Here is a 19,749-nt window from a genome sequence, read left to right on the forward strand (position 1 = left end):
CACCACACTCAGGGGAATGAATGTAGCATGGTTCAGGAATATCTTAAATGCACCACACTCAGGGGAATGAATGTAGCATGGTTCAGGAGTATCTTAAATGCACCACACTCAGGGGAATGAATGTAACATGGTTCAGGAGTATCTTAAATGCACCACACTCAGGGGAATGAATGTAGCATGGTTCAGGAGTATCTTAAATGCACCACACTCAGGGGAATGAATGTAACATGGTTCAGGAGTATCTTAAATGCACCACACTCAGGGGAATGAATGTAGCATGGTTCAGGAGTATCTTAAATGCACCACACTCAGGGGAATGAATGTAACATGGTTCAGGAGTATCTTAAAGGAGCATCTCGGGGAAATGAATGTAGCATAGTTCAGGAGTATCTTAAATGCACCACACTCAGGGGAATGAATGTAGCATGAGTATAGCAGGAGTATCTTAAAGGAGCATCTCGGGGAAATTACAGTGCATTCGGAAAGTATTCAGACCTCTTCACATTTTCCACATTTTGTTACATTACAGCCTTACTCTAAAATTGATTAAATAGTATTTTCCCCCATCAATCTACACACAATACCCCGTAATGACAAAGCAAAAACAGGTTTTTAGAATTTTTAGCAAATTTATGAAAACATTTTTTTTTGAAAATATCACATTTATATTATAAGTATTCAGTCCCTTTACTGAGTACTTTGTTGAAGCACCTTTGGCAGTGATAACAGCCTCGAGTCTTCTAGGGTAGAGCCTCTCAAGCACTGTCAGGTTCGACGGGGAGCGTCACGAGAAAGCTATTTTCAGGTCTCTCAGATCGGGTTCAAGTTCGGTCTCTGTCTGAGCCACTCAAGGACATTCAGAGACTTGTCCCGAAGCCACTCCTGCATTGTCTTGGCTGCGTGCTTAAGGTTGTTGTCACTTTAGAAGGTGAACCTTCTCCCCAGTCTGAGGTCCTGAGTACTCTAAAGCAGGTTTTCATTAAGGATCTCTCTGTACTTTGCTCCGTTCATTTTTCCCTCGATACTGACTAGTCTCCCAGTCCCTGCAGTTGAAAAACATCCCCACAGCATGATGCTGCCACCACCATGCGTCAAGATAGAGATGGTATTGTCCAGGTGATGAGAGGTGCCTGGTTTCCTCCAGACGTGACGCTTGGAATTCAGGCCAAAGATTTCAATCATGGTTTTGGGGCGGCACGTAGCCTAGTGGTTAGAGCATTGGGCTAGTAACCAAAAGGTTGCTAGATCATATCACTGAATTGACAAGGCAAAAATCTGTCGTTCTGCCCCTGAACAAGGTACTTAACCCACTGTTCCTAAGCCGTCATTGTAAATAAGAATTTGTTCTTAACTGACTTTCCTAGTTAAATAAAGGTTAAATAAAATAATAAATAAATAAATGGTTCCATCTGACCAGAGAATCTTGTCTCTCATGGTCAGAGTCCTTTAGGTGCCATTTGGCAAACTCAAAGCGGGCTGTCATGTGCCTTTTACTGAAGAGTGGCTTCCGTATGGCCACTCTACCATAAAGGCCTGAATGGTGGATGGTTGTCTTTCTGGAATGTTCTCCCATCTCCACAGAGGAACTCTGGAGCTCTGTCAGAGTGACCATCTTGTTCTTGGTCACCTCCCTGACCAAGATCCTTCTCTCCCGATTGCTGTGTGGCCGGGCGGCCAGCTCTAGGAAGAGACTTGGTAGTTCCAAACTTCTTCCATTAAAGAATGATGGAGGCCACTGTGTTCTTGGGGACCTTCAATGCTGCAGACATATTTTGGTACACATCCCCAGATCTGTGCCTTGACATGTAGAAACATCTCAAGGGTGATCAATGGAAACAGGATGCACTTGAGCTCAATTTCAAGTCTCATAGCAAAGGGTCTGAAAACTTATGTAAATTAGGTATTTCTGTTTTTTATTTTTAATACATTTGTACAAAAATGTCTAAAACCCCTTTTTCCGCTTTGTCATTACGTGACATTGTGTCCAGATTGATGAGGACATGTTTTATTTAATCCATTTTAGAATAAAGCTGTAACGTAACAAAATGTGGAAAAGGTCAAGAAGTCCAAATACTTACCAAATGCACTGGATGTTAAAGGAGCAGCTCAGAGGAATGGGTGACCAAGAATCATAGCGTATGCAGTCTAACTATTAACTATTAACACGACTAACTATAATTGATTAGTAACACTAATAACTAGCAACTATTAACACTAACTATAAACTATTAACACTAACTATAAACAATACCTATTAACACTACAAACTATAAACAAGTAACTGGTAACACTACTAACGATCAACTATTAACACAAAACTATACATGATTAACTATTAACACTAACTATAAACTATTAACACTACTAACTATAAACAAGTAGCTTTTAACACTACTAACTATCAACCATTTACACTAACTATAAACTATTAACACTACTAACTATAAACGATCAACTTTTAACACTATTAACAATAAACAAGTAACTATTAACACTACTAACTATCAACTATTAACACTACTAACTATCAACTATTAACACTACTAACTATAAACTATTAACACTAACTATAAACTATTAACACTACTAACTATCAACTATTAACACTACTAACTATCAACTATTAACACTACTAACTATCAACTATTAACACTAACTATCAACTATTAACACTACTAACTATAAACTATTAACACTAACGATCAACTATTAACACTACTAACTATCAACTATTAACACTAACTATCAACTATTAACACTACTAACTATAAACTATTAACACTACTAACTATTAACTATTAACACTAACAACTATAAACTATTAACACTACTAACTATCAACTATAAACTATTAACACTACTAACTATTAACTATTAACACTAACTATCAACTATTAACTATTAACACTACTAACTATTAACTATTAACACTAACTATAAACTATTAACTATTAACACTACTAACTATCAACTATTAACACTAACTATAAACTATTAACTATTAACACTACTAACTATCAACTATTAACACTAACTATAAACTATTAACACTAACTATAAACTATTAACACTAACTATAAACTATTAACTATTAACACTACTAACTATCAACTATTAACTATTAACACTAACTATAAACTATTAACACTACTAACTATTAACTATTAACACTACTAACTATAAACTATTAACACTAACGATCAACTATTAACACTACTAACTATGAATTATTAACACTACTAACTATCAACTATTAACACTACTAACTATAAACTATTAACACTAACGATCAACTATTAACACTACTAACTATCAACTATTAACACTAACTATCAACTATTAACACTAACTATAAACTATTAACACTACTAACTATTAACTATTAACACTAACTATAAACAATGAACTATTAACACTACTAACTATAAACAATTAACTATTAACACTACTAACTATAAACAAGTAGCTAGTAGTACTACTAACAATCAACTATTAACACTAACTATAAATTATTAACTATAAACTAGTAACTAGTAACACTACTAACTACAAACTAGTAACTAGTAACACTACTAACTATAAACAAGTAACTAGTAACATTACTAACTATTAACACTAACTATAAACTCAATGTACTACCTTCAACAGCAACAACGGGACTTTATCCTTAACATCAAGGTTACACTTTGCTTTGGCACACTGATACACACATGCTTGCAGACACAGACAAACACAGGGAGAGCTGTAATCCCACTCACCTACAGTGTCACAGGGTTCATCTTTATGCACGCAGAAATCCTTCCTGCAACATAAAACACAGAGAAATGTCAACATTCACCTGGGAAAAGCCAACTTTGATGCTCTGATCCGCCTTGCCCACTTGATTGGTATGGACTCAGTAGAGAGGTATCAAGGCCTGCTTATCCCCTCCGGTGGCAGAGTAGACCAAGTACCGTGGATTAGCAGGGGATATAGGAGCAGTCATCGATCCTCAAATCCTCAAAGCTGCTATAGGGGGTTAATTGGGAGTTATGTCTCAAATTCAGAAGGTAGAACTTGGGGGTGGGGCTGGCAAAGGTTGTGACCTCTATAAAGGCAACGCCTCAGGTACCTAACCCCAGCTCTCACACATGACTGTGTAGCTGTGTGGTCGAGGATGAGGGCGTGTGTGCGGTGCTTGTGTGTGTTTATGATGAACTACAGGTACCATATAAGGTATGTACCTTAGCCCATTTCTATTTAATCTCCATAGAAAAGGGATTGAACGGGTTTATTATAGTTCAGTACATGAGGTATTGTTATGGCTTCAGATTTGACTTGGCTGTATTTTCAGGTGAAGAGAAATGGTCTCGTGAAGGACTGGTCTCTTCAGTCTTTGTCTTGATTTTTTAAATGAACCGCAGGAGATCTATTCACTGTTATCATTATTATGTTAATGATAACTTTTCCCTTTGGCAGATGTTGTTACTCATGTTCTCAGTCTTTTCAGGATAAACCCTTGGTGTGTGTGTCTTGCACGCCAAACGCTCAGTCAGTATGAGTGTGTGTGTGTGAGAGAGAGTGTGTGTGTGCGTGTGTGTATGTGTGTGTGTACACGTGAGTCTACCGTACGACAGTGACAAATGCATTTAGCACCAACACAGGTGGGAATGTGTCACACTAACCCTCTGAAGGGACCCAAACACTCCCCACTATCTCTCTGAGGAGGCCCTAACCCACCACACTAACCCTCTGACGAGACCCTAACCATTCACACTAACCCTCTGAGGGGAATGGGGCCAGCTCTTTTATCTGACAACGTTCCGCGCTGCGCCAACATCAAACACCTGCTTGCTCAGAATCACCCATCAGAGCGCTGAGACCTATCAACAGGTCCGAATCAGATTCTGACTCCAGCCAGCTCTTTTCGGAGGGGATTTAAAGCTAAACTGGACGGATAATTTGGCTGGCCAAATAATTCAAAAGCTTAGTCCCAAATGGCATCCTATTCCCAAGGAACTGGTCAAGGGTAGTGCACTATATAGGGACTAGAGGGCTATTTGGGACACAGCGGGTCGTCCATTAACAGCTTAATTGAAATGAAAACCAAAAAGACTGCATGTTCTGAGTCAGCATCGAGTGCCGAAATACTTTCCCATGAAGTTGACTGAGTCCTCTCTCTGTTAATACCTCAAAACATGAAGGTCTCTCTGTTAATACCTCATGACATACCTCGTCCCATAGGGCGGTGCACAATTGGCCCAGTGTCGTCCGGGTTAGGGTTTGCCCGGGGTAGGCCGTCATTGTAAATAAGAATTTGTTCTTATTCTGACTGTCTCTGTTAATACCTCATGACATGGAGGTCTCTCTGTTAATACCTCATGACATGGAGGTCTCTCTGTTAATACCTCATGACATGGAAAGTCTCTGTTAAAACCTCTCTCTGTTAATAAAGGCTTGGGTCTTCCTGTCCTGTAGCAGTCCTCATGAGAGTCAGTTTCATCATAGCGCTTGATGGTTTTTCGACTGCACTTGAAGAAACTTTCAAAGTTCTTGAAATTTTCCTCAGTTACTGACCTTCATGTCTTAAATTAATGATGGACTGCCGTTTCTTGTCGCTTATTTGAGCTGTTCTTGCCATAATATGGACTTGGTCTTTTACCAAATAGGGCTATCTTCTGTATACCACCCCTACTTTGTCACAACACAATTGATTGACTCAAATGCATTAAGAAGGAAAGAAATTCCACAAATTACCTTTTAATAAGGCACACCTGTTAATTGAAATGCATTCCAGGTGACTACCTCATGAAGCTGGTTGAGAGAATGCCAAGAGTGTGCAAAGCTGTAATCAAGGCAGAGGGAAGCTACTTTGAAGAATCTCAAATATACAATTATTTTTTATTTGTTTTTGGTTACTACATGATTCCATATGTTCTATTTCATAGTTTTGATGTCTTCACTATTATTCTACAATGTTGAAAATAGTAAAAATAAAGAAAACCCCTTGAATGAGTAGGTGTGTCTGTCACGTTCTGACCTTTATTTCCTTTGTTTTGTATTTATTTAGTATGGTCAGGGCGTGTGTTGGGTGGGAAGTCTATGTTTGTTTTTCTATGATTTGGGTATTTCTATGTTTCGGCCTAGTATGGTTCTCAATCAGAGGCAGGTGTCATTAGTTGTCTCTGATTGAGAATCATACTTAGGTAGCCTGGGTTGCACTGTTTGTTTGTGGGTGATTGTCTATGTTGTAGCTTCACGGTCGTCATTTGTTTATTGTTTTGTATACAGTGTCAGTACTTTCTTTATTAAAGATTTACCATGGACACTTACGACGACGCATTTTGGTCCGATCCTTCTCGCCTCTCCTCTTCAGATGAAGAGGAGGACGACCGTGACAGAATCACCCACCAACCAAGGACCAAGCGGCGTGGTAACGGGCAACGGCAAAAGCAGCAGCAGGAGAAGCAACAGAGGCAGCAGCAGCAGTGGGAGAGGCTGCACTATTTGGAGAGATGGACTTGGGAGGAGATTCTAGACGGTAAAGGACCCTGGGCAGAGCCAGGAGAATATTGCCGCCCCAAGGCCGAGCTGGAGGCAGCAAAAGCAGAGAGGCGGCATTATGAGGAACTAGCACGGCAGAGCGGATGGAAGCCCGAGAGTCAGCCCCAAAAATTTCTTGGGGGGGGGGCTCACAGGGAGTATGGCTATGCCAGGTAGGAGACCTGTGCAAACTCCCTGTGGTTACCGGGGGGCAAGAGAGACCGGGCAGGCACCGTGTTATGCGGTGTCCCCAGTGTGGGTGCACAGCCCGGTGCGGTACATTCCAGCTCCGCGTATCGGCCGGGCTAGAGTGGGCATCGAGCCAAGTGCCATGAAGCCGGCTCTACGCATCTGGTCTCCAGTGCGTCTCCTTGGGCCGGCTTACATGGCACCAACCTTGCGCACGGTGTCCCCGGTTCGCCTGCATAGCCCAGTGTGGGCTATTCCACCTCGCCGCACTGGCAGGGCGACCGGGACCATTCAACCGGGTAAGGTTGGGCAGGCTCGGTGCTCAAGAGCTCCAGTGCGCCTGCATGGCCCGGTCTATCCGTCACCACCTCCACGCACCAGCCCTCCGGTGGCAGCCCCCCGCACCAGGCTGTCTCTCCGGCCCATCCTTACAGGGGCTCCCTCCTCTCCAGCGCTGCCGGCGCCTGTCCGGCGCCGCTGCTGGAGCCTCCCGCCTGTCCGGAGCCTCCCGCCTGTCCGGCGCTGCTGCCGGAGCCTCCCGCCTGTCCGGCGCCGCTGCCGGAGCCTCCCGCCTGTCCGGCGTCGCTGCCGGAGCCTCCCGCCTGTCCGGAGCCTCCCGCCTGTCCGGCGCCGCTGCCGGAGCCTCCCGCCTGTCCGGAGCCTCCCGCCTGTCCGGCGCCGCTGCCGGAGCCTCCCGCCTGTCCGGAGCATCCCGCCTGTCCGGCGCCGCTGCCAGAGTCTCCCGCCTGTCCGGCGCTGCGGCCGGAGTCTCCCGCCTGTCCGGCGCTGCGGCCGGAGTCTCCCGCCTGTCCGGCGCTGCTGCCGGAGTCTCCCGCCTGTCCGGAGCCTCCCGCCTGTCCGGCGCTGCTGCCAGAGTCTCCCGCCTGTCCGGCGCTGCGGCCGGAGTCTCCCGCCTGTCCGGCGCTGCGGCCGGAGTCTCCCGCCTGCCCGGCGCCGCTGCCAGAGTCTCCCGCCTGTCCGGCGCTGCGGCCGGAGTCTCCCGCCTGTCCGGCGCTGCGGCCGGAGTCTCCCGCCTGTCCGGCGCTGCTGCCGGAGTCTCCCGCCTGTCCGGAGCCTCCCGCCTGTCCGGCGCTGCTGCCAGAGTCTCCCGCCTGTCCGGCGCTGCGGCCGGAGTCTCCCGCCTGTCCGGCGCTGCGGCCGGAGTCTCCCGCCTGTCCGGCGCTGCTGCCGGAGTCTCCCGCCTGTCCGGCGCTGCTGCCGGAGTATCCCGCCTGTCCGGCGCTGCTGCCGGAGTCTGAGGTGCCAGAGCACCTCAGCCCAGAGGCGCCAGAGCTTCTGCCCCTCTGTCCAGAGCTTCCGCCCCTCTGTCCAGAGCTTCCGCCCCTCTGTCCAGAGCTTCCGCCCCTCTGTCCAGAGCTTCCGCCCCTCTGTCCAGAGCTTCCGCCCCTCTGTCCAGAGCTTCCGCCCCTCTGTCCAGTGGGGTCATTGAGAGGGGTGGTCATGGTTAGAAAGCCACGGAGGCTGTCCAGAGCTGTTTATTTTTTTTGCAGTACTACCTAGGTATTGGACAGTGGAATGGGTAAAGGTGTTGATGGGCAGGTGACGTGACCAATGGCTGGCCTGTTGGGTGTGTTCTAAATGTATGTCACGCCTGCAGGAGATCAGACCTGCCTGGACCCTTTGGGGATAAATGACCAGTACATGTTTAATAGTAATGCACGCACATCCAGCGATTTTCCAGGTACAGGATTCAAAAGATGACATAATTGAAAATAAATCGATTAAACAGGGCGAAAAAATTGCACAGAAATAAAGTATATTGGGAGTGTGTGTGTGGGTATGTATTTATTTTCTTTGAACAGTGCTTGCAATGGACACAGTACCGTGTGATTAGAATGGCCGTGTCCACAGAGGGTAGGTCCTCCCTCCACCGAGTGCTGAAGTCTGACATCACACTCTTCTTCCCATACTCCTCCTGCTGCCAACGACAGAAACTCTCCAGCATCTTCTCACCATGGTGACCAATGTACATGTCTGACTGCACAGACAGACAGACAGACAGACAGACAGACAGACAGACAGACAGACAGACAGACAGACAGACAGACAGACAGACAGACAGACAGACAGACAGACAGACAGACAGACAGACAGACAGACAGACAGACAGACAGACAGACAGACAGACAGACAGACAGACAGACAGACAGACAGACAGACAGACAGACAGACATGAGACAGACAGACATGAGACAGACAGACAGAGAGAACGAGATGGGTAGAATTTTTATTCATTGTTTTGACCTGACTGCTTATGATGTATTCATGACATTGGAAATAAAATCAACCTTGTTGTAGAATATAGAAGTTAAGTTATTCTGTGTTACTCTACTTGTAGGTTATGTCTCATACTGTACAATTTAAGAAGTGTTAGCATGATGTTTCTTACTGGTGTTTCGTGAAGCAGCACAAGTTTAGTCAATCTGATATTAATCTGTATTCCCAGGCTCTTGTGTTGAAACAAGTTGAAAACCTGCAAAAGGAATGGATATTATTTAAAACCCTTGTAATAACACAGCAACAAAATGATGTCGCTGTATAGCAACAACATACCTATCCCATCCTTTCAGTTGTATTCAAGTGCCTAGGGTAGGGGTTTTAGAGGTGGTTTCTGGACAGGACCAGGAAAGTACAGGGGGATAGAGGTAGGGTTAGGACAGGGGTGTCCCGGGGGCCACATTCGGTCTTCAACTAATGTGTCCTCTATCCATTGTTTTTGGGGGGAATTGTCTATGCTCCCTGACTGTCTAGCTTTCATTTGGGTGATTATTAGCTGGACAAAGTCAAGACACTGTATGAATGTAGGTCCATGATCATTTATACACAGTTTCCATTTGGTTTTTAGTTATTTTACTCAAACCACCCGCGGGCTGTATGTTTGACACCCATGGTTTAAGGGGTAGGAAGGAGGGGTTGTTTCTGGACAGGACCAGAGAACAGAGACACATACCCATAGATATCTTATTAAATGATTCTATAGGTATAGTACAATATATTCATATTAGGTTCATAGTAGGCGTTGTCCTAGGTTTTGGCCTTTCTAGGGAGTTTTTCCTAGCCACCGTGCTTCTACACCTGCATTGCTTGCTGTTTGGGGTTTTAGGCTGGGTTTCTGTACAGCACTTTGATATATCAGCTGATGTACGAAGGGCTATATAAATACATGTCATTTGATTTGATTCTATGTAAGTCTATACACATACCATATTCATGATGGTGAGGATGAATCGTTTGGCTGCCTCTGAGCCGTGGTAGCTGACCATAGCTGGGTCGGCCACCACCACAGTCTCCACGTTGTACTCCTGGAGTAGTTTATACAAATACCGCTTCCCTCTGCCTCCCTCAGACGGTTTCCTGTTCTTACTCTTCTGTCTTTCTGTAAATAAACAGAGAAAAACGACAACGCTTATTGTGACGCTTCCCATAATGCCTTGTAGTCAAATTGTTGTTGTTGACGTAGGCATTACATAAATGCTTGTGTACTGCACATGAATGTGTTATGGAGTCCTTTTAATGTGTTATGTAGTCCTTATGAATGTGTTATGTAATCCTTATGAATGTGTTATGGAGTCCTTATGAATGTGTTATGTAATCCTTATGAATGTGTTATGTAGTCCTTATGAATGTGTTATGTAATCCTTATGAATGTGTTATGGAGTCCTTATGAATGTGTTATGTAATCATTATGAATGTGTTATGGAGTCCTTATGAATGTGTTATGTAATCCTTATGAATGTGTTATGTAATCCTTATGACTGTGTTATGGAGTCCTTATGAATGTGTTATGTAGTCCTTATGAATGTGTTATGTAATCCTTATGAATGTGTTATGGAGTCCTTATGACTGTGTTATGGAGTCCTTATGTAATTCCTAATCAAATAGTGTTAGCCCATGTAGTTACTAGAGTATAACCCGAGTGTAACTAGTCAGTATAACATGGTAACTCATTTAATTAACCAGAGTGTAACTAGTCAGTATAACATGGTAACTAGTATAACCAGAGTGTAACTAGTCAGTATAACATGGTAACTAGTATAACCAGACTATACTAGTAGGCATAACATGGTAACTAGTATAACCAGACTATACTAGTCAGCATAACATGGTAACTAGTATAACCAGAGTGTAACTAGTAAGTAACATGGTAACTAGTATAACCAGAGTGTAACTAGTCAGTAACATGGTAACTAGTATAATCATAGTGTAACTACTCAGTATAACAAAGGAATTTTTGTCAAATGAAACTGGTCAGATTCTGTTTCAAATCAGCTACAAGTGTATTGACACTGTAGTTCCATGTAACTGTCTAGTATCTGTAACTGAAACGTACGCCCATACATATGAAATAGTGGTTAGTTATAGGGTGACTTTATTGGTCAGCACACACTTATTTTGAAAATGGGTAGTAGACAGAAAGTCCACACACATTGACCTCATCTGGAGTGGATTTCCTTGATCAAAAGCAGATAGGTAAGACCTCGTAATGAAAACCCTTCGTGGTTTCTAGTCCGCTTTGCGAGAGCTCGAGGTTTAACACTAATGTGGAGACCCTGACGTGACGCTGCGCTTATTCAAGGTGAGAACTAGGAACGGTAGAACAGTGAACGTCTTACGACCAGGGCCACTATCGTTGAACCTGACAGATACTGTAGGTCCACGTGTGACAGTTATGTTGAGTTGCGGCTGAGGGCTTTTATATGTTCACATCTTTTCCTGACCCCTCCTGTCTCAGCCTCCAGTATTTATGCTGCAGTAGTTTATGTGTCGGGGGGCTGGGGTCAGTTTGTTATATCTGGAGTACTTCTCCTGTCCTATTCGGTGTCCTGTGTGAATCTAAGTGTGCGTTCTCTAATTCTCTCCTTCTCTCTTTCTTTCTCTCTCTCGGAGGACCTGAGCCCTAGGACCATGCCCCAGGACTACCTGACATGATGACTCCTTGCTGTCCCCAGTCCACCTGGCCATGCTGCTGTTCCAGTTTCAACTGACCTGAGCCCTAGGACCATGCCCCAGGACTACCTGACATGATGACTCCTTGCTGTCCCCAGTCTACCTGGCCATGCTGCTGCTCCAGTTTCAACTTCCACCTGACTGTGCTGCTGCTCTAGTTTCAACTGTTCTGCCTTATTATTATTCGACCATGCTGGTCATTTATGAACATTGAACATCTTGACCATGTTCTGTTATAATCTCCACCCGGCACAGCCAGAAGAGGACTGGCCACCCCACATAGCCTGGTTCCTCTCTAGGTTTCTTCCTAGGTATTGGCCTTTCTAGGGAGTTTTTCCTAGCCACTGTGCTTCCCCACCTGCATTGCTTGCTGTTTGGGGTTTTAGGCTGGGTTTCTGTACAGCACTTTGAGATATCAGCTGATGTACGAAGGGCTATATAAATAAATTTGATTTGATTTGATTTGATTTCTGGATTTTTAAAAGATCTCAGAAGTCCAATCTGGCGAGCAGAGAAAACGTCTTCGTCTACACACCATTGAGTTCTCTTGCCCACTGTACATAAATCAGACATGGATCTCTCAATAAGCTGAGGCATGAGCTTTACCAATGGAGCCTTATAGCATGCAAGAGGCCGGACGCTAATGTGGAAGCTATTACTTTCTGACATTGAGATGTACAAGTTCAATGTAGGGTTGATGAACAGCATAGGTGGAAATGCCTTAGGATTACAGGATCATTTACAAATCACGAAGGTAGAAAATATGAAGTGGATAGCAACCTACAGGTTGAGAATGTGTCACTGGGCATTTTGAAGAACATGGTTTGTTGACACTGTTGCATCATGCTTAAAGGTAAGGTATGGCTGGTCAGTAAATTAATATAGATAGAGACATGAACTATCTCTACCTACAGTATATTAATTTACTGACCAGTTATACCAGACAAACATGTTCTACAAGGCCCACTATACCAGACAAACATGTTCTACAAGGCCCATTATACCAGACAAACATGTTCTACAAGGCCCATTATACCAGACAAACATGTTCTACAAGGCCCATTATACCAGACAAACATGTTCTACAAGGCCCATTATACCAGACAAACATGTTCTACAAGGCCCATTATACCAGACAAACATGTTCTACAAGGCCCATTATACCAGACAAACATGTTCTACAAGGCCCATTATACCAGACAAACATGTTCTACAAGGCCCATTATACCAGACAAACATGTTCTACAAGGCCCATTATACCAGACAAACATGTTCTACAAGGCCCATTATACCAGACAAACATGTTCTACAAGGCCCATTATACCAGACAAACATGTTCTACAAGGCCCATTATTATTAGTAGTATTTTATTTATTTATTTATTTATTTTTATTTTACCTTTATTTAACCAGGTAGGCAAGTTGGGAACAAGTTCTCATTTACAATTGCGACCTGGCCAAGATAAAGCAAAGCAGTTCGACAGATAAAACGACACAGAGTTACACATGGAGTAAAAACAAACATACAGTCAATAATGCAGTATAAACAAGTCTATATACAATGTGAGCAAATGAGGTGAGAAGGGAGGTAAAGGCAAAAAAGGCCATGATGGCAAAGTAAATACAATATAGCAAGTAAAATATCATTACTTAAATACACAGAAAAATATAACTTCAAAATACATTTGTGTACTTGTAGATCTTTCATAGAATTAGGAATACTAGAATGGACATGAACTATGTTATGACAGTATAAAAGATCAGCCATTTTGGTAAAGAAGTTGGTCAACCATGGTCAGCCAGTGCTGTGATAAGATATTAAAGTATGCAAAACAATGAATTTGAAGAGTATCTGCACAGTATATTTATTAGCTAGCTAGCCAACGAGTTTTAGTGGAAGGATTCCATCACATTTTTCAAACGAACTTCCAATATGTCAACATTCCATACAAACAATGTAGTCAATACACAGGCATACACTGGCTTATGTCTGTTGATGATAGGACTTAGACATTATTGTAAATGCAGGAAGTACTGATATTGAATCATATTGTATTTTAGAGGATATTTATACAGAACATTTGTAGAAATCCTGTCTAAACTGTATTTATAATTATATGACAAATTTTGGTTTGACAATATTTCTATTACACAATTTCTGCCATATCACATGCGTTAGTTTTATTTCCCTGCATAACTGAAAGGAGGAAATGCATCACCGTACCAGGCAACCTGGCAGGAAGCTCTTAATGGTGCATCTGTAGAAGTTTGTGAGGGTATTTTCTTCAACACAGTCTGTCTGTTTGGATGGACCATTTCAGCTTGTCAGTGATCTGTACTCCGATGAGCTTTTCGACCCCTCCACTGCGGCCCCGTCGATGTGGATGGGGGCATGCTCTCTCTGCTGTCTCCTGAAGTCCATGATCGGCTCGTTTATTTTGTTGGTAATTGTTGGTAACCACTGTTGTTTCGTCTGCAAACTTGATGATTAAGTTGGAGACGTGCGTGGTCACACAGTCATGAGTGAACAGGGTGTACAGGAGGGGGCAGAGCACCACCCCGGTGGGTCCCCCGTGTTGAAGATCAGCATAGCGGAGGTGTTGTTTCCTACCTTCACCACCTGGGGTCGGCTCATCAGGAAGTTCAGGACCCAGTTGCACAGGGTGGGGTTCAGACCCAGGGCCCAGAGCTTAGTGATGAGCTTGAGCTGTAGTCAATGAACAGCATTCTTACATAGGTATTCCTCTTGTCCAGATGGGATAGGGAAGTGTGCAGTGCGATGGAGATTGTGATTGCATCATCCGTGGATCTTAGGGCGGTATGCAAATGGTAGTGGGTCTAGGGTGTCAGGTAAGGTGGACGTGATATGATCCTTAACTAGCCTCTCAAAGCACTTCATGATGACAGAAGTGAATGCTACGTAGCGATAGTATTTAGGTCAGTTACCTTTGTTTTCTTGGGTACAGGAACAATGGTGGACATCTTGAAGCAAGTGGGGACAACAGACTGGGATAGGGAGAGACTGAATGTGTTATTTTTACCGGAGAGTTATTTTTTCCTGTCCGGGCGATGTATGGAGAACCCCGCTGGCTGTATGGACGGGGACAGTATATCCAGAGAGAGCCATGATTCCATGAAACAAAGTATGTTACAGTCCCTGATGTCTCTCTGGAAGGAGATCCTCACCCTAAGCTCACCTACTTTAATGTCCAGGCACTGCACATTAGCAAGTAATATATTTTAAAATGGTGGATGCTATGCACGCTTCCTAAGTGGGATTAAAAGCACACTCCGAATTCCTCTTCTCTGTCGATGGCGTCTTGTAGCAACCCCTGGGATCAGTGGAATTGCCTTGGGGGGTACAAACAAAGGATCCAATTGTGGAAAGAGTCATTTCTGGTCGAAATGCTGGTGAGTGAACGCCAATCTAATATCCAAAAGTTATTTTCAGCGAGAAACATTCTGAGCAAATAATAATAGAAATAACCCCATATATATACAGTGCCTTGCGAAAGTATTCGGCCCCCTTGAACTTTGCGACCTTTTGCCACATTTCAGGCTTCAAACATAAAGATATAAAACGGTCTTTTTTTGTGAAGAATCAACAACAAGTGGGACACAATCATGAAGTGGAACGACATTTATTGGATATTTCAAACTTTTTTAACAAATCAGAAGCTGAAAAATTGGGCGTGCAAAATTATTCAGCCCCCTTAAGTTAATACTTTGTAGCGCCACCTTTTGCTGCGATTACAGCTGTAAGTCGCTTGGGGTATGTCTCTATCAGTTTTGCACATCGAGAGACTGAAATTCTTTCCCATTCCTCCTTGCAAAACAGCTCGAGCTCAGTGAGGTTGGATGGAGAGCATTTGTGAACAGCAGTTTTCAGTTCTTTCCACATATTCTCGATTGGATTCAGGTCTGGACTTTGACTTGGCCATTCTAACACCTGGATATGTTTATTTTTGAACCATTCCATTGTAGATTTTGCTTTATGTTTTGGATCATTGTCCTGTTGGAAGACAAATCTCCGTCCCAGTCTCAGACTCCATCAGGTTTTCTTCCAGAATGGTCCTGTATTTGGCTCCATCCATCTTCCCATCAATTTTAACCATCTTCCCTGTCCCTGCTGAAGAAAAGCAGGCCCAAACGATGATGCTGCCACCACCATGTTTGACAGTGGGGATGGCGTGTTCAGGGTGATGAGCTGTGTTGCTTTTACGCCAAACATAACGTTTTGCATTGTTGCCAAAAGGTTCAATTTTGGTTTCATCTGACTAGAGCACCTTCTTCCACATGTTTGGTGTGTCTCCCAGGTGGCTTGTGGCAAACTTTAAACGACACTTTTTATGGATATCTTTAAGAAATGGCTTTCTTCTTGCCACTCTTCCATAAAGGCCAGATTTGTGCAATATACGACTGATTGTTGTCCTATGGACAGAGTCTCCCACCTCAGCTGTAGATCTCTGCAGTTCATCCAGAGTGATCATGGGCCTCTTGGCTGCATCTCTGATCAGTCTTCTCCTTGTATGAGCTGAAAGTTTAGAGGGACGGCCAGGTCTTGGTAGATTTGCAGTGGTCTGATACTCCTTCCATTTCAATATTATCGCTTGCACAGTGCTCCTTGGGATGTTTAAAGCTTGGGAAATCTTTTTGTATCCAAATCCGGCTTTAAACTTCTTCACAACAGTATCTCGGACCTGCCTGGTGTATTCCTTGTTCTTCATGATGCTCTCTGCGCTTTTAACGGACCTCTGAGACTATCACAGTGCAGGTGCATTTATACGGAGACTTGATTACACACAGGTGGATTGTATTTATCATCATTAGTCATTTAGGTCAACATTGGATCATTCAGAGATCCTCACTGAACGTCTGGAGAGAGTTTGCTGCACTGAAAGTAACGGGGCTGAATAATTTTGCACGCCCAATTTTTCAGTTTTTGATTTGTTAAAAAAGTTTGAAATATCCAATAAATGTCGTTCCACTTCATGATTGTGTCCCACTTGTTGTTGATTCTTCACAAAAAAATACAGTTTTATATCTTTATGTTTGAAGCCTGAAATGTGGCAAAAGGTTGCAAAGTTCAAGGGGGCCGAATACTTTCGCAAGGCACTGTATATATACTGCAAAGTTGGCAAGGAGCGAGCAACAGAAGAACCATTTCTGTCAGCACCATCTTGTCATCTTGTGGGCAACCAATCGCAATGGATAGCAACTGTCGTTGAGGCCGACACTTCGGACAAACTCAAGTTAAAAACGCATGAAAGCCAGTGAGGGCTATGGAAAAAACTGTGCTAAAAATGGCTAAATCATTTTATAGTGCACCAGGAGTACTTGCTATTGTGATTCCTGAAATGCAGAGCCTGTTGATGGAGTATTTTTTGAATCTAAAATTATATTTTTATTACTTTGTTTGCCATCTCAGCTGGTTAGCTAGCTCTCTCAGTCTCATTGACCACCAAACGTTGCTAACGCTAACTAGCCACTCAATATAATTTGTTTTCCAAAAAAATGTTGTAAGCTAGCGAAGTGAGCAATGGGAATACAATTCCCATCTGCAGTCGACATCCGTAAACAAGTTGAACGCACTGGTTAGTTCCAAAAGTGCTTATAGCTTTGACTGCATGTTTAGTGGATTCTGAGCCATTCACAGTTGCTAGCTACACTACATAAAACATTTTTACCAGGTTCCTGTGATGCAATTGTAATGCCAGTCCACCACAACATATCCAAGAGTTTCCTGATTAGCAAGGGGTAGTCTGTGTTTAATTTCATTGTGTATTAGAAACACAGTTTGAGATCATTGTGAGGGGATTTCGCCAGTAGTTTGCAAAAGTTTCCAAGAGGGGCGGGTCTTAGCAAAGGGTCAATTAGACAGGTTTGGAAATTTCCCTGGCCAAAATGGCTGCCATTATTTTTTATTTTATTTATTTTTTTATTTTACCTTTATTTAACCAGGTAGGCAAGTTGAGAACAAGTTCTCATTTACAATTGCGACCTGGCCAAGATAAAGCAAAGCAGTTCGACAGATAAAACGACACAGAGTTACACATGGAGTAAAAACAAACATACAGTCAATAATGCAGTATAAACAAGTCTATATACAATGTGAGCAAATGAGGTGAGAAGGGAGGTAAAGGCAAAAAAGGCCATGATGTCAAAGTAAATACAATATAGCAAGTAAAATATCACACCAATTATCACACCATTCTGGAACTTTGAGGATTTATTGATGACATAGCCACAATGTTGGAGTAGAGCACTTAATGTAGTTCAACTAGTATTTTAACTACATTTTGCAGTAGCTTGGTGGTAGTTGAACTTAATTCAAACCTAGGTAATGTTTACAGTAGCCATGTAGTGGTGTAGCTAACTACTGGAGGTTCACACAATTTTCTTTGCAAAAATATAATAAAATATGGGTGATTTAGGCAATAATTTCCTTTCTGTTTTGGCATCAGACCTGCCTTATTCTCACTTGAAACATAGTTGTTGTATTTACTAGGCTAAGTTACACATTCTGTTAACATCTGACTCCAGAGTGATCTCTTCTTGCAATTTGTAGTCTACAATATGATGTGGTCAACATATTTTTCCAAGTAACTTTAGTTAAGTAAACTATATATTTCTTAAGGGTAGCTTTAATGTAGCGTAACTTCTTCCACTGTGAAGTAATTGGTAGAGTGGTAGACTGCATTTTTAGAGTAGCTTCCCCAAAACTGCATAGCCCCTAAAGTAATTTAATAGGATCCCTGTGGGATCTTCATAACAGGCAGTGCAGACCAATAATCCCTAAACCAATTTTAATCCAAAACGTAAACTTTTCTTTGCTTATTTTGGATATGGAGGTTAACCTAAATCTTAAAAAGTGCACTATCCCTTTAATAACTTCAGCATCCCAAAAGGGGAACATCTTCATCAATAATGTGTCTGCAGCATAAGATGGAGGTAGCCCACCTGGAATGACTCCACAATAGTTGCTGCTTGTCTGTTTGTCTGTCGTCTGCTTGTCTGTCTGTCTCTCCTCGGTGGTGGAGCGCTTCCTCCTGTACACGCGGTGGGCCTGTCCCGTGACGGACAGCGTTTTATTGACAGGCTCGATGTAGAGGAAGTCTCCATTGAGTTGAATGAAGCCCATCTGCAAAAAAAATGGACGAGACAGGACAGAGATCATGGCTTGCACTCAAACCGCATTTTTTCCATCTGATGACAGCGCATCCAGCTTAAACTTCACCCACTGACAAAGGAGGGGAGATATTGTAGGAGAGCACAGCAGCGTATCAATCTAGGCATCAAAAATACATTTACATTTTAGCAGACACCTATCCAGAGCAACTTACAGTAGTGAGTTCATATTGGCCCACCATGGGAAACGAACCCACAACCGTGGAGTTACTTACAACCACCCATCCTCTATCAACTGAGACACACAATAGGTGCTGCTTTGTGTCTGGGGGAAAAATGTCTTCAAACTGTACAGCAGAGCCATGAGGTATTCATGATGGTAAAGCCTCTTTCTCTCTCTCTCCCTAATTACATCTAAGAGAACACCTGGCTTAATTATGAATGAGAGATGAACGTACAGCAACAAATGCAGATGACATTTGAATGCAAAGACCTAAACATTTCAGTCACTCTTCACTTGAGCCTGCTGTGTTGTCGCTGTACTGACCATGTCATCAGCCTGATATACACTGACATTTCATAAGCATGCTGACTGCCTGACGTCAGTTCATGTCAAACGATACACACTGCACTGTGTTTGTCCTTCTCAGTACGTTCACAGCGTCTCTCTCTGAGCAATAAGGAGCAGCATTCTCATTGGTAGGTGTGAACGCTAGTCAGGTTTCCCACTTCCGTGCAGAGCTTGAAATGGTCGTGGCATTTCTCTGAACCTCCCGGCTAAACACACTACACAGAAACATGGAACCCCAAAACCCCAGAACCATGGAACCCCAGAACCATGGAACCCCAGAACCCCAGCCCTGAAGGCTTGGAGGCATGCCATGAGGCAGAGACATCTACATGCCACGGAGGATTGCAGAAGTCTTGAAAAGAAGGGACAACA

General features: G+C 43.1%; 1 protein-coding gene across 1 annotated transcript in view; it reads right to left on the minus strand.

Moving 5' to 3' along the window:
• Positions 1-19,749, minus strand: part of LOC109868745 (A disintegrin and metalloproteinase with thrombospondin motifs 19) — a 137,249-nt gene that overhangs the window by 95,117 nt on the left and 22,383 nt on the right. The window contains exons 3-7 of the mRNA XM_031802449.1: positions 18,639-18,819; positions 9,936-10,108; positions 9,122-9,205; positions 8,556-8,710; positions 3,759-3,802 (exon numbers count right to left, since the gene is read on the minus strand). Coding sequence (XP_031658309.1) covers positions 3,759-3,802; positions 8,556-8,710; positions 9,122-9,205; positions 9,936-10,108; positions 18,639-18,819 — 637 coding nt within the window. The remainder of the gene's footprint in view (positions 1-3,758; positions 3,803-8,555; positions 8,711-9,121; positions 9,206-9,935; positions 10,109-18,638; positions 18,820-19,749) is intronic.

This window comes from Oncorhynchus kisutch, linkage group LG23 (genome assembly GCF_002021735.2).
Source record: "Oncorhynchus kisutch isolate 150728-3 linkage group LG23, Okis_V2, whole genome shotgun sequence".
Classification (NCBI taxonomy): Eukaryota; Metazoa; Chordata; class Actinopteri; order Salmoniformes; family Salmonidae; genus Oncorhynchus; species Oncorhynchus kisutch.